Raw genomic sequence first — 21844 nt, 5'->3', positions numbered from 1 at the left:
TATGCTTGCAGTACTAGATTCATACTCATATCCTTTGATTGGGTGGACAACATGTCAGTTCATGCTGCAAGAGCTCTGATAGGTTTGAGATCTTCCTCCAGAAGTTGAAATAATGACTATGTAAGTCTATAGAAGGGGGTGAGAACCACGAGCCTCTTATGTTTTGTATTAAAGTCAATGTACCCAAAGGAGGATGGAAACTAGCTGTCCTCCGGCTATACCATGTTGCTACCTTAGAGTGCTGTTGAGACTACTGCAGACCTTCATTGCAAAACAGTGTGTTTTAATCTATTTTTGGGGTGACGTGAATATATTTAATTTTATCTGAAAATAATAACTTAATGTTTCACAATTTTTATGAAATTCACTGAGGATGGTCCTCCCCTTCCTCCTCTAAGGAGCCTCCACTGGTCTCAAGGTCTTATTTTCAACAAACAAGGATTTAGAGACATGGATGCTGTTGAGTTTCCCTTTTACTTCAGTCAAACAAAAGCATGTTTGAAATATAAACCCATATACAAAGTCAAACACATCAGATAAAGAAGAGATGTTTAAATACATGTGATAGTGTGAGGCTAAAAGTTGACCTTTTTATGATTATATTCTTCTCAAAAGCAGCCTATAATACTGTGACAGTAGTAAGCGTGAACATAAAAGCACAAAACTTAATCATAAAAATTTGCTCTCAAATAAATAATGTAAACAGGGGTGGCATTGACATATCGAACTCTAAAAATCTTCTGGGCAACACTGAAAAACAGCTTATGTCCTCTTTTGATTTCAAAGCATTGAAATAGCGACCATTGAAGATGGAGGGGTGGTTTGGTCTGGCTCTCAGCCTAGCCCTTAGTTTAAACACTATGGAGGCACTTCCATGAAACAACAGCTGCCTGCTCTTCAGAGCACACACAGGTGACTTCTTATCCCTAACAACTGACCGGTCGTGTATCTCAAAGAATGAGAAATTACTTTAAGCTTTCTTTGTAAACTGTACAAAATAGAGTGTTTAACAAAGTTAACTGGCTAACTTGTAACTATCCTGAAGTGAAACCAGTCTCGGGCTAAGCTGAAGCTCTGATTGTTTAATGGGCCCCGGGCCAGTTGTTGGGGTAAGAAGTTACTGTTGCACAGCACACTGACAATGAAGTCATCTTGGTACTTCAGGGGAAGAAATGATAGATCCGTTTTACACAGAAGCACCTACAGTTAGAGATAGAGGTAGAGTGATGGGGTAAGAGGAAACACTAGTTAACCAAAGTTTAGTCAACTAAGAACAAAAAGCACTTCCTAGCCCTTGTAACAGCACTACGTAAAAGCCGGCAGCACAGGAAATGGAATGGAATTAACTCCTGATCTGCATTGCAAAAGAAAGCTCCACTGTAGCAAATATGCAAAGTGATATTGTTTACCAGTGTAAAAAGAGGAACTATTTCATGATATGATTACAGGTTATAATTAAATTTCTTTTCGGTTGAGCGTCTGTCTTTCGAAGGCTCGGTACATGTCGCTAAGCAACTGAGGGAAAACCCCATAAGGATTTCAAAGAATTTCAGACTTACTCGTTGGCTGGGAACCACATGTGACCTTATAGGATGTCCATATGCTGACAGCCAGTAGGAATGTGGCGATGAAGCCAAATGCCTGTAAAGGTCAACAAGAACGATGCCTCATTATCCCCCTATAAAAACCCTACACGTTGGTCATCTGTCAAGCATTGAGGGGACAGCTGTAAGTCCCCAAGCTGGTTACGGGGTACAAGTGTAAGAGGAAAAGACCATTTTAGGAGAATGATTATTAACAGACTTTTTAGATCTCCAAACTGTACTTGACAGGATGGGGTGAACTCCTTAAAGGTGAATGGAAACACTTTAGGAAGTAAAGAGATGTATTCCATCCACTAATACTAAACATGTGCATTTAACATAGAAACATCTCAATTGGGATTTTGATATTGAACAACGTTTATTAGAGTAGCGCCATCTTGAATTGCTATAGTAACGACTGACGCCAATGCTAACACCAAGAGACGCCTTGTCTCCACTGGACCTGAAAGGTTTCTCACAACCTTGTTTGCTTTGTCATTGAGACCAGGACAAAAATATTAAGGCAAGAAACTGTATAGAAAGCATTTTTATGTTGGTCATTATAAAATTGTCATTTTAGAGTACTTTGTTTGATTGATAAGATGAGTGTGAAATTAAATTGATTTGATAACAAGCTGAGTAGACAGTCAGCCAAGCTGAGGCAACTAGCTAGCTATTTTGTTGATTTAGCTAGCTCTTCTCTTGTCCTTTTCCATGTTAATGTTGTGTTCACTAACTGTAAAAAATAAAATGCTCATATTGGCAATTTGAAGAGCATTTGTCATTGGCATTAGCTAAGAGCTAAAATCAACTGGCTAGTGTCTGATTCAATTTGCAGCAAGCTAGACAGTGCCAAGGAAGATAGGAGCTGTAGAGACTGGACAACATGCTGCTTATGCTGCAGACAGGGCCAAGGAAGATAGGAGCTGTAGAGACTGGACAACATGCTGCTTATGCTGCAGACAGGGCCAAGGAAGATAGGAGCTGTAGAGACTGGACAACATGCTGCTTATGCTGCAGACAGGGCCAAGGAAGATAGGAGCTGTAGAGACTGGACAACATGCTGCTTATGCTGCAGACAGGGCCAAGGAAGATAGGAGCTGTAGAGACTGGACAACATGCTGCTTAGGCTGCAGACAGGGCCAAGGAAGATAGGAGCTGTAGAGACTGGACAACATGCTGCTTATGCTGCAGACAGGGCCAAGGAAGATAGGAGCTGTAGAGACTGGACAACATGCTGCTTATGCTGCAGACAGGGCCAAGGAAGATAGGAGCTGTAGAGACTGGACAACATGCTGCTTAGGCTGCAGACAGGGCCAAGGAAGATAGGAGCTGTAGAGACTGGACAACATGCTGCTTAGGCTGCACACAGGGCCAAGGAAGATAGGGGCTGTAGAGACTGGACAACATGCTGCTTAGGCTGCAGACAGGGCCAAGGAAGATAGGGGCTGTAGAGACTGGACAACATGCTGCTTAGGCTGCAGACAGGGCCAAGGAAGATAGGGGCTGTAGAGACTGGACAACATGCTGCAGACAGGGCCAAGGAAGATAGGAGCTGTAGAGACTGGACACCATGCTGCTTAGGCTGCAGACAGGGCCAAGGAAGATAGGGGCTGTAGAGACTGGACAACATGCTGCTTAGGCGTCAGACAGGGCCAAGGAAGATAGGGGCTGTAGAGACTGGACAACATGCTGCTTAGGCTGCAGACAGGGCCAAGGAAGATAGGAGCTGTAGAGACTGGACACCATGCTGCTTAGGCTGCAGACAGGGCCAAGGAAGATAGGGGCTGTAGAGACTGGACAACATGCTGCTTAGGCTTCAGACAGGGCCAAGGAAGATAGGGGCTGTAGAGACTGGACAACATGCTGCTTAGGCTGCAGACAGGGCCAAGGAAGATAGGGGCTGTAGAGACTGGACAACATGCTGCTTAGGCGTCAGACAGGTCCAAGGGACTACCACACCCTCACCCTCACAGCCTAGGTAAACTTCATTGTACTGGAGGACAACTCTAGAAATTGTTGGATTTTTTACAGGAAAGATAGAAAGGAGATTATGATGTGGTTTGTTTGTGTTTCACCAGAATGCAAGGGCAAGTAGTTATGCATTGTAGGGGGATCAATTACTTTAGGTTGTGGTACTCCAGTGAGTGTGACTCATTGCAGACATAGACAATAACTAGTAAAGGGACTCCTAGTCTTCAGTGACAATCTGAACTACTGGCTGGTCATTTCACCTCTCTTGCATGCTTTTAATTTGTTCCCATTCTGACTCTTCCTGAATAAGGCTATAAGCCCAGTGGAATGTATGTGCAGAAGAAATTTAAGTTGTCAAAGCCAATTATTGTTATTATATTCCTTATTCTTATCATATTTTGTCATCCGATTTTCGATATGACTTGCACTTTGTTTTCAGGCTTGAGTTAGATGATGTATTCCCCTCAGTTTTTTCAATAAAGTTCTTGATTTATTCATATTATATTACTTGTGTATGTATGTCTTTCCTTATCATATGTAAGACTAAATGCCATTTGTAATATGTTTAGGTTCACATTTGTGTTTAATATACAATCCATATAAGAAAGTGTCTGATAACAGAACATTCCATAGAATTCTAGAAAAATACCACCGTTCACTAAAACGTCTGGAACTCATTCATAGTAGAACATATTACTATTCTGATTAGCAGTTGTTTGGGGGAAAAAACATAGATTTTCCTATCAGATTTTTCTTAACTGATTACCATGTGATTGATGTGGTGCTACTGTATGTAATATAGTTTGTAAGGGCTGTTTCTCAGCTTTCAAAATATGTATAACATTTTCAGATATGGTTTGAAACCAGCAAATTTAGCAAATTTAGCTCATTAATGCAGACACCATGCAGACCATGCAGAGTTCATGGTCTTTCAGACAGTTTTCAGATTCAGCCTTTTTGTGAAATCCTGCCAGTGATGCAACAATGGCAATATGGTGATTTACAGTTCCAGTTTGCTGGTGTTCTAAAGCCTAGTGTTTCCACTCCCCTTTAATAGCCACGTGGCTGCTTTAAAGTGAACTCCCACACACTCACCACATAACAAACAGAAATAAACTATGGAGAGCTTAGATATAAGGTTCCATTTTTACAAACAGGGTCTCTCAATTATCTTCAGCTAAATACTGAGATACTAGGATAGATAAAATGAATGAACATTCTTCAGCTGTGGAATGGAGCACCAAAAAACAGGAAAGCATCTGCTATGTTACTCACCGAACCAGCTTCTAGTTCAGACACACCTCGACCCTTAACAGCTGCAACAATAGAGGCAATGAAGACCAGGATGGTCCCAACGCCATAATGCAGTAACTCCTGAAACAATGAACGGTATAGATTAAGTGTTGGAATGCGTGTCTGTGGAAAAAGTACAAAAAAAGTTTTAAAAGATTATGCACACTACTGTAAGTCTCTCTGGATACGAGAGTCTGCTAAATAACTCAAATGTAAAAAATGTAAATGTGTGTGTGTGTATAGGCGTGTGTCATTTGCAGGGCCACTCACCGTCATTGTCCAGTTGATGCAGGGGATCTTACTCTGCAGTCTGAACACATACATGAGGTAGAAGATGAGGAAAGCTATGAGGAACCATAGCGTCACCACCTCAAAGTACCGAAAGGCTGAGAAATCAGTCCAACCTCGTGCACAGTGTACACACAGGAACGCAATCAGGAGGGCTACCTGCAAACACACAGACAAATAACAATTTGTTTCCATGTCCCAGTATGATTCCAATCGTGGAGCATTCCAATCGTGGAGCATGGCACCATATCAACACTGCAACTCCTGTGTTAAAAATGTATCTTAGTCTGCAATACGGGACTGCAATAGCATCGAATAGTCCCCGCGATATGCAAATGTTCAGGGAAGTCAGGAACCAATACACGCAGTCAGTCAGGAAAGCAAAGGCTAGCTTTTTCAAACAGAAATTTGCATCCTGTAGCTCTAACTCCAAAAACTTTTGGGACACTGTAAAGTACATGGAGAACAAGAGCCCCTCCTCCCAGCTGCCCACTGCACTGAGGCTAGGTAACACGGTCACCACCGATAAATCCATGATAATCAAAAATTTCAATAAGCATTTCTCTACTGCTGGCCATGCTTTCCTCCTGGCTACCCCAACCATGTCCAACAGCTCTCCCCCCCGCAGCTACTTGCCCGAGCCTCCCCAGCTTCTCCTTCACCCAAATCCAGGTAGCAGATGTTCTGAAAGAGCTGCAAAACCTGGACCCGTACAAATCAGCTGGGCTAGACAATCTGGACCCTCTCTTTCTAAAATTATCCACCGCCATTGTTGCAACCCCTATTACCAGTCTGTTCAACCTCTCTTTTGTATCGTCCGAGATCCCTAAAGATTGGAAAGCTGCCGCAGTCATTCCCCTCTTCAAAGGGGGTGACACTCTAGACCCAAACTGTTATAGACCTATATCCATCCTGCCCTGCCTCTCTGAAGTCTTTGAAAGTCAAGTTAATAAACAGATCACTGACCATTTAGAATCCCACTGTACCTAATCTGCTGTGCAATCCGGTTTCCGAGCTGGTCACGGGTGCACCTCAACCACGCTCAAGGTACTAAACGATATCATAACCGCCATCGATAAAAGACAGTACTGTGCAGCCGTCTTCATCGACCTGGCCAAGGCTTTCGACTCTGTCAATCACCTTATTCTTATCGGCAGACTCAACAGCCTTGGTTTCTCAAATGACTGCCTCACCTGGTTCACCAACTACTTCGCAGACAGAGTTCAGTGTGTCAAATCGGAGGGCCTGTTGTCCGAACCTCTGGCAATCTCTATGGTTGTACCACAGGGTTCAATTCTCGGGCCGACTCTTTTCTCTGTATATATCAATGATGTCGCTCTTGCTGCGGGTGATTCCCTGATCCACCTGTACGCAGACGACACCATTCTGTATACATCTGGCCCTTCTTTGGACACTGTGTTAACTAACTTCCAAACGAGCTTCAATGCCATATAACACTCTTTCCGTGGCCTCCAACTGCTCTTAAACGCTAGTAAAACCAAATACATGCTTTTCAATCGTTCGCTGCCCACACCCGCCCGCCCGACTAGCATCACTACCCTGGACGGTTCTGGCCTAGAATATATGGACAACTACAAATACCTAGGTGTCTGGCTAGACTGTAAACTCTCCTTCCAGACTCATATTAAACATCTCCAATCCAAAATCAAATCTAGAATCGGCTTTCTATTTCGCAAAAAAGCCTCCTTCCCTCACGCTGCAAACGTACCCTAGTAAAACTGACTATCCTACCGATCCTCGACGTCATCTACAAAATAGCTTCCAATATTCTACTCAGCAAACTGGATGCAGTCTATCACAATGCCATCCGTTTTGTTACCAAAGCCCCTTATACCACCCACCACTACGACCTGTATGCGCTAGTCGGCTGGCCCTCGCTACATATTCGCCGCTAGACACACTGGCTCCAGGTCATCTATAAGTCTATGCTAGGTAAAGCTCTGCCTTATCTCAGCTCACTGGTCACGATAACAACACCCACCCGTAGCACGCGCTCCAGCAGGTATATCTCACTGGTCATCCCCAAAGCCAACACCTCATTTGGCCGCCTTTCCTTCCAGTTCTCTGCTGCCAGTGACTGGAACGAATTGCAAAAATCACTGAAGCTGGAGACTTATATTTCCCTCACTAACTTTAAACATCAGCTATCTGAGCAGCTAACCGATCGCTGCAGCTATACATAGTCCATCTGTAAATAGCCCACCCAATCTACCTACCTCATCCCCATATTGTTTTGATTTACTTTTCTGCCCTTTTGCACACCGGTATCTCTACTTGCACATCATCATCTGCTCATTTATCACTCCAGTGTTAATCTGCTAAATTGTAATTACTTCGCTACTCTGGCCTATTTATTGCCTACCTCCTCACACCATTTGCCCACACTGTATATAGACTTTATTTTTTCTATTGTGTTATTGACTGTACTCTTGTTTATTCCATGTGTAACTCTGTGTTGTTGTTTGTGTCACACTGCTTTGCTTTATCTTGTCCAGATCGCAGTTGTAAATGAGAACTTGTTCTCAACTAGCTTACCTGGTTAAATAAAGGTGAAATAAAATAAAATAAAAAATTCTGGTAACAGTAGGTTGGTCCAGAATCTAGTTTTCAACACAACCCAGCTCTCACATGGCTGATGTTCAAAGTTCACAATTTTCCCGTTCACATGCCGTTAAACATGCTTTATTGCTTCATATTGTAGGGCAGTTGCAGGGTATATGGAATGACATTGACATTATTAAGCCACAAGGGAGAGGCTGAAAGTCATTAGCCACTAAACACTACTGTAAACAGGAAATAACACCCATAACCAGCTTCCTCCATTTTTCCTCTGAAACACCACCATCATTTCTGTGATGATGACTATAAATAAGCAAGCCTGTAACAGAAAAGTAGTGAAGATTAAGATGTGTAGATTGTCTCAGTCATTTAAATATATTTTAGTATTCCAATAAACTTGTAGTTTTTATATAGGCTATTGGTTTCCACTGGTATAGGCCTAATTCCTGTTATAAAGGCTATTGGTTTCCACTGGTATTAGCCTAATTCCTGTTATTGGTTTCCACTAGTATTAACCATAATTCCTGTTATAAAGGCTATTGGTTTCCACTAGTATTAACCATAATTCCTGTTAAAAAGGCTATTTGTTTCCACTGGTATAGGCCTAATTCCTGTTATAAAGGCTATTGGTTTCCACTAGTGATTAACCATAATTCCTGTTATAAAGGCTATTGGTTTCCACTGGTATAGGCCTAATTCCTGTTATAAACGCTATTGGTTTCCACTAGTATTAGCCTAATTCCTGTTATAAAGGCTATTGGTTTCCACTAGTATTAGCCTAATTCCTGTTATAAAGGCTATTGGTTTCCACTAGTATTAGCCTAATTCATGTTATAAAGGCTATTGGTTTCCACTAGTATTAGCCTAATTCGTGTTATAAAGGCTATTGGTTTCCACTAGTATTAGCCTAATTCATGTTATAAAGGCTATTGGTTTCTACTAGTATTAGCCTAATTCATGTTATAAAGGCTATTGGTTTCCACTAGTATTAGCCTAATTCATGTTTGCATGTTAATATTTTGTGTAGTAGCCTAGTCGTAGCCTAACCGTCAGAGAAAGCCAGCTAGTAGACAGTGGTGTAAAGTACTTTAGTAAAAATACTTTAAAGTACTACTTAAGTAGTTTTTTGGGGTATCTGTACTTTACTATTTATATTTTTGACAGCTTTTACGTCACTACATTCCTAAAGAAAATAATGTACTTTTTACTCCATACATTTTCCCTGACACCCAAAAGTACTCGTTACATTTTGAATGCTTAGCAGGGCAGGAAAATTGTCTAATTCACACACTTATCAAGAGAACATCCCTGGTCATCCCCATGGCCTCTGATCTGGCGGATGCCTCGTTTATAAATGATGTCTGAGTGTTAGCGCATGCCCCTGGCTATCAGTAAATAAAGAAAATATGAAAATGATGCCGTGTGAATTGCTTAATATAAGGAATTTGAAATTATTTAGACTTCTATTTTTGATACTAAAGTATATTTTAGCAATTACATTTACTTTTGATACTTAAGTATAGTTTAAACCAAATACTTTTACACTTTTACTCAAACAATATTTTACCGGGTGAATTTCACTTTTACTTGAGTCATTTTCTATTAAGGTATCTACTTTTACAACAATTGGGTACTTTTTCCACTACTGCTGCTAGCATACGAATGAATCAGAGTTTCTGTTACGCACCTCGCTCCCCTTTATCCTCAACTTTTGAGTGCATTCTCCACATTTTGGATTAAAGATCATGAAGACAGCAGACAGTAAGCAATATAAAATACAACCCAATCCCAACATTAAAAATAAAAACGTACAAAAAAATGGTATAATTCTGTGCAGAACATCAGTATACATATCTGATCAAAAGCTCTTACCAATTGGGCGATTTTCAGTAATCCTTGTACAGAGCGAGTATAGCCCAAATTCAAGAAACCTTCGCCTGAAGACGATGTCGTTGTGGTGGTGGTAGTAACAACAGTATGAGACATTTTGAAATGTATAAATAAATACAATACAGTGTAAATAGTCTAGACTAGTTTATTGTGGCCCAGGAATCACAGGCGGCTGCTACTACTGTGCTTCGTCTACGTCATTGTTGTTACTAGTTACCACAGCCACAAAGTCATAAACCCCGCCTGTTTCTACAAATCTTCTTAAAATGTGATTTTAAACCGAATCCTAACCTTATGCCTAACCGTAACCTTAAATTAAGACCAAAAAGCACAATTGCAGGTTATTTTACGATACATTTTTACGATAGCCAATTTAGACTTTGCGGCTGTGGTAACTCTACTTCGTTGAGGGTGAGATTCAGTTGGGGTGGGGTTTCCAGGAAACAGTAGCAATTTTCAACTTCAACAGCTACAATGTTGCTTTTACTCGATGGGCCAGTTCGTTTTGCATGGCCCCAGGTGAGTGGTGAATTTATTTAAGGACCAATGGAATGGACTAAAATGTCTTAGACACCGGGTAAAGAAAAACAAACTCGCCCATGGACATAAAATGACTGACTGGAAGAGAAAGTGCTATCAAAACACGTATTGTCCGCAAATCACTCCCGCACGATTGGGTCTCATTTCAAGCTACTGGCAGCGTCACCGCGTGTGTTATGGATGTAAATAATGAGGCACTTACAGTCTCCACATAAATAGTGTTCACATGATGGTTGAAGTTGATCTGTAGAAGTTGATTAAGCATGTGGCTATCAATCTGAATATGTTTGAAGTTCATCAAACTTATGCCTACTATTGTTAATGACACGTTAGGCCCTATATCACTGTAGCCTGCACCATAGACCCATACCTATTCGACCTCCGTACTATATCACAGCTGAATTGTATTTGTCCCAGGTTAATTGAAAAACAAATCCACCCACATTGCACAAGCAAGAAGCTCACATTACTTTATGGTCAGACCTAATGTAGGTTTTGCGGTTGAATTGGTAACCATGTGGTGTCAACAGGTGTTAAACAATAGGCTCACCATCCTATCCCAAGGGGACTGCACTAATGGGACTACCCCAGGCCATGCTAAAATAGATTCAGTGTAGTATATTATTTACATCTTCATGCTTTAAACATCATTATGTCGTTCTGCCCCTGAACAAGGCAGTTAACCCACTGTCCCTAGGCACCCACAGACACTTACCAAAAATAACCAACTAAGCACAAATGTTAGGCCCATGTCAATCAAGCTACATAACAAAATGGATAGCGATGAAGTAAGACTGAACCCCATCAGGAAGGAGTTGTTCATATTTCGATGCTTTGCAGCAGTAGGGTTTTGTTTCTGGCACCCCCCATCCATAAACAGCTGTTACAATGGAGACGAGGGCAGGATGCTCTTCTCTGTCACCACGTCCCGCGACTGCTACAGAGCAGAATGGGAAAGAGTGCTTAGAAAACATTACCACATAAAGGCGCTCGCGCGCGCACAGACACACAGGCACAGACAGACACACTCTGGCTGTGCATACCAGTAGGCCTAGTCTCCATACGAGCAAGTGAAGCCAGATATGGAGACCAAACCACATCCTAAAAGGACATTATCATGGCAAGCCAAACAGTCTTATGCATCAGCTGTACAATCTTAAGAACCTGAATGAATTACTCTCTGCATGTGGTCCAGAGGAACTAGATCCTCCAAGGACACTTTGAGAACATCAGAAACACTGCAGCCAAAGGAAACCAATACATTTACATGTACAAATGCACCACACGCTTTCTGCTTCATGGTTCTGCAGGGACGTTTAGTGATGCACCACACGCTTTCTGCTTCATGGTTCTGCAGGGACGTTTAGTTTAGTGATGCACCAAACGCTTTCTGCGTCATGGTTCTGCAGGGACGTTTAGTTTAGTGATGCACCACACGCTTTCTGCTTCGTGGTTCTGCAGGGACGTTTAGTTTAGTGATGCACCACACGCTTTCTGCTTCGTGGTTCTGCAGGGACGTTTAGTTTAGTGATGCACCACACGCTTTCTGCTTCGTGGTTCTGCAGGGATGTTTAGTTTAGTGATGCACCACACGCTTTCTGCTTCGTGGTTCTGCAGGGACGTTTAGTTTAGTGATGCACCACACGCTTTCTGCTTCGTGGTTCTGCAGGGACGTTTAGTTTAGTGATGCACCAAACGCTTTCTGCTTCATGGTTCTGCAGGGACGTTTAGTTTAGTGATGCACCACACGCTTTCTGCTTCATGGTTCTGCAGGGACGTTTAGTTTCGTTTAGTGATGCACCACACGCTTTCTGCTTCATGGTTCTGCAGGGACGTTTAGTTTCGTTTAGTGATGCACCACATGGTAAGAACATGGACCCAAGCGACTTTGCGTCCTTGAAAAATGCTATATAAATACTATGTATTATTATGAATATTATTATTATTATACACCAATATGAGAAAACCCTTCAGTAGTTGGATTACAGAGTTCCTTGCAGAGCCGGTGGTTGACCACACTCAACCACAGGTACACTCAAGTTTTGCCCAGATAGCATCAGCTGGTTCTGTGGAGGTTGAGGCGAATGACTGCACTGTAGTTCCTCTTTGGGTTCATGTGACGTGTGTTTAAAAGGAACGCTTCACTTCTTTGAAAGGAAACCCAGAAGTATAATGATGTAATGGCGCTCCAGAACAATAACAGTTGTTATTGAGTAACATTTTTGACAATTACAATAACAATACAGTTACAATAACACTTCCATAAGAATAACAATATAAAAACGAAATCTACCAAGTTGTCCCAATGTTGTGAACAATGGCAATAAGACTGACTGCCAAACTCTCGTAGATTTTTTTTGACGGTGTCTTGGGAAATGTCTGTCAGAATGAGGGAGATCAGTTTCATTATGACATACCTCTAGAGTTGCATTCTCTCTGTGGTACCTCGGCAGTTCACCCTAGCATACCCTCACAATAGCATAGTGGACACCTGAAATGACAATGGACAGCATAATCAGAATAATGGAATGACAATGAACAGTGAAGGGTTGGCATTATATCATGTTATGTCGTGTTAAGGACATTGCTGTTTCAGCTTTATTATGCAATCTTAGACTTTCTTGTGTCACCTTCAAGAAAAGCACTATGTCAAGGATAAAAAATAATTCACCTTCATCTGGTATGGGGACACGAGAGCTTCTTTGGGGTGCTTAAAAGAAAAGAGGGCAATTTCACAAGCTTATCTGAGCTGGTTCTGGTACTTAGTGGTATACCTATGGAATTCATGGCCCAAAATTGCAATAATTGAATACTTACATTGAGTGGTGGTGTTCAGTTGAATGGTTGCGTATACCAGATTTAGCTCCATGTCGCCATCTTCTGGTGAATCATGTTTATGCAACGACTGTGGGCTTTCTGTTTGTGCAGAGAACGACAGTAATAAATGATGTGACACATTACAGATCTGAACCATCAGCAAATCCTTAACGGTCTTGTCCACTCACCCATTTCTGAGACATTGGCGTAGATAGAGGATTCACTGACCACAGCTTTAGAAACAGGGAAGTAACATGTACAAATGTAAACTGCTGTGACGCACAAAGTTTATGACTGAATGAGAGGACATGAAGAGCTATGCTCAGACTCGATACTGGACCCGATCTATGTTGCCCACTTCTACAGAGGTGTAGTTGGGACAGCAGGCAGGGATTGAAGGATACGGGAGAAGAGGGTGTAGAATAAACAGACAATGAGTGGGCCGTAGACAAGTAAAGTTGATGGAGTGGTACATAGGGAAGCATATGTGTGGTGTTAGGCAGCAGGTAGTCTAGCGGGTTAAGAGTGTTGGGCCAGTTCGAATTCCTGAGCAAACTAGGTAAAACATCTGCCAATGTGCCCTTGAGCAAGGCACTTAACCCTAATTACTCCTGTAAGTCGCTCTGGATAAAGCGTCCGCTAAATTACAAAAATGTAAAAATGTACTGAAAGCTTACAACTTAAACTGGCTTTCAACTCAAACTCTGAGGAAAAATTATTACTGATCAGAAATACTATTCAAAGACTCAGATTGTCTAGAAAAGAGTAAGACCCCTTACCTATAGTAGGATCTGTGCACAACTCAGATTGCTGCTTAATCTTTTCTGAATTGCAGTATCTCAGGTATCCTTTTGGAAAAGACCAGAGATAGTATATGAATCTGTAAATACACCAAAAATATATCTTAACTAGTATTTATTTTCTTACAGAGATCACCTACCTCTTTTTCTCAGGTTAAATAAAGCCCCGCCAAGGAGCAGCAGCAGAAGCAGGACCCCACACACAGAGAGGGCTACGGTCAGCGCAGTGGGTCCAGGGGGGAACCGTCTCTCTGCCCTCCCCAGGCTGTTCTCTGCCCTGCAGGTGTACACTTCCTCGGTGAAGTAGGGGATTGAACTGGTCCACTGAAATGGGTGGGTTCCTATGATGCTGACACCTGGGTCTATGTTGCCCTTAGAGGAGGAAAACCAGGTGATGGTGGATGGGGGGTTCCCCTCAACTACACACCTGAGGCTCCCGTTGCCTGGTCCGAGGGACGCCTCTACCCAAGACAGGCTGAGAATCTGGGCCTTAGCTAGGGACAAAGCACAAACCTTGCATGAGTATCATTGTGGTAAAGAGTTTCATTTTCCTAGACCACCAGACCCTCAATAAAACATATTTTATTGCTGACAACGTAGTGAGACCTTTACCATTGATATTGAGCTGTGTGCCGCTGGGAGTCTGCCACTTCCCATAACCCCAGTAATCGTCCAGCTCCACTCTGCAGAAGTATACTCCATTGTCTGTGACCGCCAGATCTCTGATGAGGAGAGAGAGATCCCTCTGCTTAGGGTCTCCTTTGACTGAGAAGCGTTGGTATGACTCTGGAACTGAGCATTCATTCATTCCACCCGTAGTAACATTTGTCACCTTGCATTGGAAGAAGGGCATATCATGGAATTGTCTGGTGATCCACTGAACTGTGATGTCTTTGGAGTAGTCTTGTTGCTTGGGGTGGGTGAAGGAGCAGGGTAGGACCACATCTCCTCCTATGGTGCTATTCACTACAGGGGGAACTGTCATGGACCACTGTTGTGAGAAGGTGCCTAGTGGGAGGAAAATTAGTTCACAATTAGAGAAATTAGAGAAATCAACCATATTATGGATATTTCATGTTTGTTTTTTCTGATCTCAAGTGTTTTTTTAAACTTATATTCTAATTGGTTCAACAGGCAATCTATTGCTCCTTGTTGATATTCTGTTGTACTTTATTTAAACACACACGTCACCACCCAAAGGATCAACAAATCATCTCTTATGATACTGTATAAACATATACTCATCAATATTACAACAGTAAAGATGGATAATTCCTTTATTTCCAAATGATTCAAGAATGCTAAAGCTTAAATAGGAATGTTTCACCAAAATGAAAAAGTGTATGTGAATAGAAATAGGTAAAACTGGAGTTTGGCCTACCTGTAATGACAGAGACGAGAGAGAAGAGTTGAGCCTGCAACATCCTAAAGGTAATCAAATATATACGTATCCCACTAGCACTGGAGAGAAAGAAAGTCAAGTCACGGAGAGGAATTTCTACAAACACAATGCCTCAAATCAGGAAACAGAGTTGTGAAATGTACAACATGAGAATAGCCCTTTCCCGTTTCGTGCTGACTGTGAAACAAGTATGAGGGCTTGGCTGAGCAGAAGTGCATTAAAAATGGAAGTGTATTATTTCTTTAGGTCTCTTATGTGAATTTAAGAAATGTTTCCTGAGCCTCTTTACCTGGTATCTATTATAGAAAGCCTTAAGACTGGAACAATAGGGGACCTCTGTTTAGTCTAGTGAGAATTGAGCAATATACAGTAATATAGTCCTACAGCACCATCAGACAGTATACACACCATTTTACTTGTTCCACATTTTGATGTGTTACAGCCTGAATTTAAAATGGATTAAATTGAATACACAATACTCCATGATATCAAAGTGGAAGTATGTTTTTAGACATTTTTACAAATTACACTGAACAACAATATAAAACGCAATATATAAAGTGTTGGTCCCATGTTTCATGAGCTGAAATCAAAGATCCCAGAAATGTTCCATACTCACAAATTTGTTAACATCCCGGTTAGTGAACAGAGTGCCCCATGGTGGCGGTGGGGTTATGGGATGGGCAGGCATAAGCTATGGACGAAGAATACAATTGTATTTTATTGATGACAATTTGAATGCACAGAGATACCGTGATGAGATCCTGAGGCCCATTGTGGTGCCATTCATCCTCTGCCATCACCTCATGTTTCAGCATGATAGTGCACGGCCCCATGTTGCAAGGATCTGTACACAATTCCTGGAAGCTGAACATTTCCCAGTTCTTCCATGGCCTGCGTACTCACCTGACATGTCATCCATTGACCATGTTAGGGATGCTCTGGATCGACGTGTACGACAGCATGTTCCAGTTCCCGCCAATATCCAGTAACTTCGCACAGCCGTGGAAGAGGAGTGAGACAACATTCCACAGGCCACAATCAACAACCTGATCAACTCTATGTGAAGGAGATGTGTCATGCTGCATAAGGCAAGTGGTGGTCACACCAGATACTGACTGGTTTTCTGATCCACGCCCCTAGTTTTTATTTAAGGTATCTGTGACCAACAGATGCATACAGTATCTGTATTCCCAGTCATGTGAAATCCATAATTAGGGCTTAATGAATTTATTTCAATTTACCAATTCCCTTATATGAACTTTAATTCTGTAAAATCTTTGAAATTGCAGCATGTTGCATTTATATTTTTGTTCAGTATTTTTTTTAAATGAAAAGCTGAAATATCTTGAGTCAATAAGTGTTCAATCCCTTTGTTATGACAAGACTAAATAAATTCAGGAGTAAAAATGTGATTTCTGAATGACTATCTGATCTCTACCACACATACAATTATCTGGAAGGTCACTCAGTTCAGCAGTGAATTTCAAACATAGATTCAACCACAATGACCAGGGAGGTTTTCCAATGCCTTGCAAAGAAGGGCACCTATTGGTAGATGGGTATAAATAAAAAGCATGGTGAAGTTATTAATTACACTTTGGATGGTGTACCAATACACCCAGTCACTACAAAGATACAGACATCCTTCCTAACTCAGCTGCCAGAGAGGAAGGAAACCGTGGATTTCATCATGAGGCCAATGATGATTTTAAAACAGTTAGAGTTTACATCAAATAAAATAAAATTGTATTGGTCACATACACATGTTTAGCAGATGTTATTGCAGGTGTAGTGAAATGCTTGTGTTTCTAGCTCCAACAGTGCAGTAGTATCTAAGAATTCACAACAATACACACAAATTGTTTTATTTTTATTTCACCTTTATTTAACCAGGTAGACCAGTTGAGAACAAGTTCCCGTTTACAACTACAAATTTAAAAGTAAAAGAATGGAATTAAGAAATATATAAATATTAAGACGAACAATGTCAGAGTGGCATAGACTAAAATAGAGCAGAATAGAATACAGTATATACATGTGAAATTAGTAAAGCAGTATGTATACATTAATAAAGTGACTAGTGTTCCATTATTAAAGTGGCCCGTAATTGGGATTCCCATAGGGCGGCATACAATTGTCCCAGCGTCGTCCAGGTTTGGCCGGTGTAGGCCGTCATTGTAAATAAGAATGTGTTCTTAACGGACTTGCCTAGTTAAATAAATGTAAACAAATAGATAATAATAAAATATGAGAAAACTATTTGATAGGAGAAAACTGAGGATGGATCAACAACATTGTAGTTACTCCTCAATACTAACCTAATTGACAGAGTGAAAAGGAAGCCTGTACACATTATAAATATTTCAAAACATGCATCCTGTTTGCAGTAAGGCACTAAAGTAAAACCGCAAAAAAATGTGGCAAAGAAATTGACTTTGTCCTCTATACAAAGTATTATGTTTGGGAAAAATACAAAACAACACATTACGGAGTACCACTACTCATATTTTCAATCATGGTGGTGGCTGCATCATGTTATGAGGACAAGGAAGTTTTTATGATAAAACAAAACGAAGAGAGTTAAACACAGGTAAAATCCTTTCTAAACTCCTTTTTGACACGGTGAGTCAAATTCACCTTTCAGCAGGACAATAACCTAAAACACAAGACAAAATATACACTGGAGTTGCTTACCAAAACGACATTGAATGTTCCTGAGTGGCCTAGTTAAAGTTTTGACTTAAAGAATCTATGGCAAGACTTGAAAATGGCTGTCTAGCAATGATCAACAATCAACTTGACAGAACTTAAAGATTTAAATAAATACATACATGTGCACATATTGTTCAATCCAGGGGTGCAAAGCTCTTAGAAAAACTCAAACCCAGAAAAACTCACAGCTGTAATCGCTGCCAAAGGTGATTCTAACATATGTTAACTCAGAGGCTTGAATACTTATCAAATCAAGATATATTAGCGTTTATTTATTTTTATGAATACATTTTTTCCATAATTATTCTTCCACTTTGACATAGAGAGTTTTGTGTCGATCGTTGACCAACAATTAAATTAAATCCAAGTTAATCCCACTTTGTAACACAACAAAATGTGGAAAAAGTCAAGGTTTATGAATACTTTTTGTGTATAGGACAGTGTGTTAGATGAGGGAAATACGCTATAGAATCTCATATGATCTGTACTGGAATGACTGGCAGCCACGGGACAGTGTCTGAGAAACAGTGAGTCAGGTGAGGTGACAAACATAGAATCCTCCCTGCATACTCTATCCTTAATACAGCAGTCTCAGCATGGACACCCGGTCACTCTGCAGAATGGTGAATCTCCTATTGTGTTTCATGGAAGGTAAGTAAGCTACAGACGGACTCGCGACTACAGCATATGGGGATCAAATATTTGTCAGACAAACTGTGGGGTCACACTATTCAGAGGTATAATTTTGCACTGCTTTTTTCAGAAGCAAATGGAAAACAGAAAGCAAAGTTAGATCAAAGTGAACTTTTTTCTTCAAGTCTGTTAATCCTTCCTCATTTTCAAAGCATGGCGGATTTGGACACCACTTTCAGATTGACATTTTGCTTACAGGAATACGGAACGATTCCAGTTTTCAAAATGTGTTTTTAAACCATAGTTAAAGTTTGATTAAACATACAAAGTTTGTATCACTATGCAATTTAAAGTATCATATATCAGCTCCAGTTCTCCATCTTTCCTGAGCATTAATAGCATATATTATGACACATCCAGCCCTGGGCGCTGCTTCGAACGATGACGGCTGGTCCATGAAGGTTCAGGCGGAGGTACGTGCCATGGAGGGCTACCCGGTGGTGCTGCCTTGCTCCTTCACCCACCCCCACCACACGCTGCACTCCTCCCTGCAGGTGGTGTGGCGGCTGGGCCACGGCCAGGGCTCTACGGTGCTCTACCACTGCTCCTCTCCCACTGGGGCCAGGACCTGCCAGCCAGGCCCCCAGCAGGACCAGCGTCATCGCCTGGAGGGGAACCCCCGAGAGCACGACCTCTCCTTGCGCATCAACAGCGCTGCCCTGCAGGACAATGGACGCTACTACTGCCGTGTGGAGGTCCCCGGACACGCACACGCCAGCTACGAGGATAAGATGGGCACACGGCTTAGAGTGGAGGGTAGGGGGATTCTGTATATGATGAGTACACTGTAGAATGTAGTACTACACAGTTTGTTTTAGACCTTGAAAGCGATCTAATGTCAACTCTGTATGGGTTTGTCTGTTTGTCTAATTGTAGATGGATTTATGCGTATTTCATGGATATGATTATAATGATTTGGGGTGTCTGTGTTTGCCATGGCTTTCATGGTTAGCTGCCCCACGAATCCTGGGCCTGTCAGTGGAGGGCAGTGAGGAAGCTGGCTACAGGGCTCAGTGTCGTGTCCAGGGCTCTCCCCTACCTGACGTCCAGTGGCTGGGGCCTGACGAGCTCATGGAAGGCTCCGACATCTCTCCCCTCTCCCAGGAGTCCTTCGAGCAACATCACACCACCAGCCAGCTCCGGGATGTCCTCCCTGGGCAGCAGTACACATGTAGTGCCTCCAACCCCCTGGGGAAGGACCAGGCCACCCTGTACATGCTGCCCCCCAGGCAGGTGCAGGTCTCTGGGGAGGCCCCTCCGCTGCTGCTCCTGCTCTCCCTCTCCCTGGGGTTCAAGGTGCTCCTGCTGCTGGGGATGGTAGTCTGGCTGCCGCAGGGAGGAGGCCCAGCATGGGTCAGATGCTGGTTCAAATGATACACTGTTTGCATACGCATACACACTAATCCAAATGTTTTAACTTCTCATTCATTTTCCCTTTGTCTTCAATAAACAATACATTATGGACCTATTTGCAAGTAATTAGAACCCACCTCATTCCCTACCAAGGGTTTATATGTAATGAAGAGTGTAAATCATTAGTTTATTGTTTATGAATCTAACTCATTGGTTGAAATGTTGTGATCATCTAACTATTTGTCAAGCCTTAAAATGGGGGCTACACATAAAACCGCTGTACATTTAAAGGTGAGGACGGTATTTTTTATTGTGGTTATGGTGGTTCAAAGAATACAGCACAAGCATAGCTTGTTTTACAAATATGCCACATTTAATGTCATTTAAGGTAATATAACAAGAAGCTGCCATGTGGGGAATAGTACTTTAGGTGTCTTGTTTGAGCAAGTCTTATCTTGTTCTTGATACCATGTCTTGTTGAGGCGTTTTGACTGATTTCACATCAATGCTAATATGGCTAAAATGAGCTATCTAGCTAACCAATAACTAACAATGTATTTGAGAGACAAGTGCTCATTGTGCAAATGTATTTATTTTTTATAAACATTTGGAGATGAAATATAGTTTACTTGTTGTCAATAGTCTAAGCCAACCACGTGTTTCGCCCCATAATTGCGCACGTCTCGGTTTTGCAGCTAAACAACAAACCAGTCTATAGCCTTTGAAAAAGAAAAACACTTATCTAGTTACCTCCTCAGTATTTCAATCCATATGTTACACCTTATCAAAGACTTTACACACGACTACAGTAGATTAAAAAAATATGCTATGTTTCATAGATTTGATACAATCAGGTTTGGACCTGTAATATGAATAACAAGTAAAAACAGTCTTATTTGTCTAGAAGTCCTAGATCAGAGACATCAGAATGACTTTATCCAGATATATGCCTCAACTCCACATATGGAAGAGAAACACCAGACAGTCAGTTTCAATCATTCTGGATTGAGACATACAGTATAGCTGTTTAGAGAATATATCTTATGAAATGCCCTTCACAAAGGGGCTTGAATCTAGTGAGTATAATGTATGAATGGTCCTACAGAAAGGGCCGTAGTTGAGTATAGAGCTCTACTGAAGGGGGAAGTGTAGTGGCTCTCTGTAACAGACGGCTGGGAGAGCTTCACAGCAGCTCTGGTCGCTCCAGGTATAGTTTCCCTGGGGGTCCAGTGTCATCATGGCACACTGGCCCTGTATGGGGGTCCCTGGCTCATCCTGGGCCCAGTGGCTGAAGGACACAGCCTCCTTGCTCAGCCAGTACCACTGTCCTGTCAGTGAGCTCCGACGGAGGCCTATCCACACCTGACCCTGCGTCTGTCCCTGAATCTGGGTCTCAGACTCCCTCAGTTTATTGGTCACTTGAAGTAGAAACTCTTCTGTGTTCAGGCTGACCAGACTGTAGCCCTGATCTTGGCAGTACTTCAGAGACTCGGGCCAGCCACCCTGCTCGTCCCCAAGTGCCACAACCTCTGGCCTCAGCAAACAGCCCTTAGAATCTGTACATACAAACGAGCACGCACACACACACGAGAGAGCAATCAATATATTCCTATAAATAAACTGGCATACAACAGACATGAATGATATGCATAATTCACAGCAATACAACTCTATGAAACCTCTACAACACCATACCTGGATCTGTGCTGATGCTGGCAGCCGGATTCCCAAAAACCATGCCGTTTGTCTCTCCCAAGTAGTAAGCAGCCATTTTGGAGGAACTATGCCAGATGACATGCTTCCTGTATTCTGTCCCAAAGTCAACGAGTGCCCAGGAGTACTCGGTCCCCATCATGGGAGTCCATGTGACATCCAGGGCTGTGTTCCCCTGATGCACCCCCTCTGTCTGGGCTGTG

At 42.0% G+C, this 21844-nt stretch overlaps 3 protein-coding genes across 4 annotated transcripts; 1 reads left to right on the top strand and 2 right to left on the bottom strand.

Moving 5' to 3' along the window:
• Positions 1-455: 455 nt before the first annotated feature.
• On the bottom strand, positions 456-9807 carry cmtm7 (CKLF-like MARVEL transmembrane domain containing 7). The gene is made up of 5 exons (XM_055924869.1): positions 9591-9807; positions 5121-5297; positions 4833-4931; positions 1560-1641; positions 456-1200 (listed from the first exon to the last, which is right to left on the bottom strand). The coding sequence occupies exons 1-5, from the start codon at positions 9702-9704 to the stop codon at positions 1187-1189; spliced, it is 486 nt and encodes a 161-aa protein (XP_055780844.1). The 5' UTR covers positions 9705-9807; the 3' UTR covers positions 456-1186.
• Positions 9738-15299, bottom strand: siglec15l (sialic acid binding Ig-like lectin 15, like). Of its 2 annotated transcripts, none has more exons than XM_055924865.1 (9): positions 15147-15299; positions 14378-14773; positions 13906-14259; positions 13745-13813; positions 13154-13198; positions 12966-13064; positions 12820-12858; positions 12566-12639; positions 9738-11082 (listed from the first exon to the last, which is right to left on the bottom strand). In XM_055924865.1, the coding sequence occupies exons 1-8, from the start codon at positions 15187-15189 to the stop codon at positions 12608-12610; spliced, it is 1077 nt and encodes a 358-aa protein (XP_055780840.1). In that variant the 5' UTR covers positions 15190-15299; the 3' UTR covers positions 9738-11082; positions 12566-12607. The 2 variants fall into 2 exon arrangements, with proteins under 2 accessions (XP_055780840.1, XP_055780839.1); XM_055924864.1 differs by having other exon boundaries at positions 9738-11085; positions 15147-15298.
• Positions 15300-18922: 3623 nt separating this feature from the next.
• Positions 18923-20063, top strand: si:dkey-11p23.7 (V-set and Ig domain-containing protein). The gene is made up of 2 exons (XM_055924503.1): positions 18923-19331; positions 19528-20063. The coding sequence occupies exons 1-2, from the start codon at positions 18923-18925 to the stop codon at positions 19947-19949; spliced, it is 831 nt and encodes a 276-aa protein (XP_055780478.1). The 3' UTR covers positions 19950-20063.
• The last annotated feature ends 1781 nt before the right edge of the window (positions 20064-21844 follow it).

The sequence above is a fragment of the Salvelinus fontinalis genome, chromosome 6, assembly GCF_029448725.1.
Source record: "Salvelinus fontinalis isolate EN_2023a chromosome 6, ASM2944872v1, whole genome shotgun sequence".
NCBI classification, from domain to species: Eukaryota; Metazoa; Chordata; class Actinopteri; order Salmoniformes; family Salmonidae; genus Salvelinus; species Salvelinus fontinalis.
The sequence above is the reverse complement of the archived record's forward strand: the minus strand, read 5'-3'. Positions and strand labels throughout refer to the sequence as shown.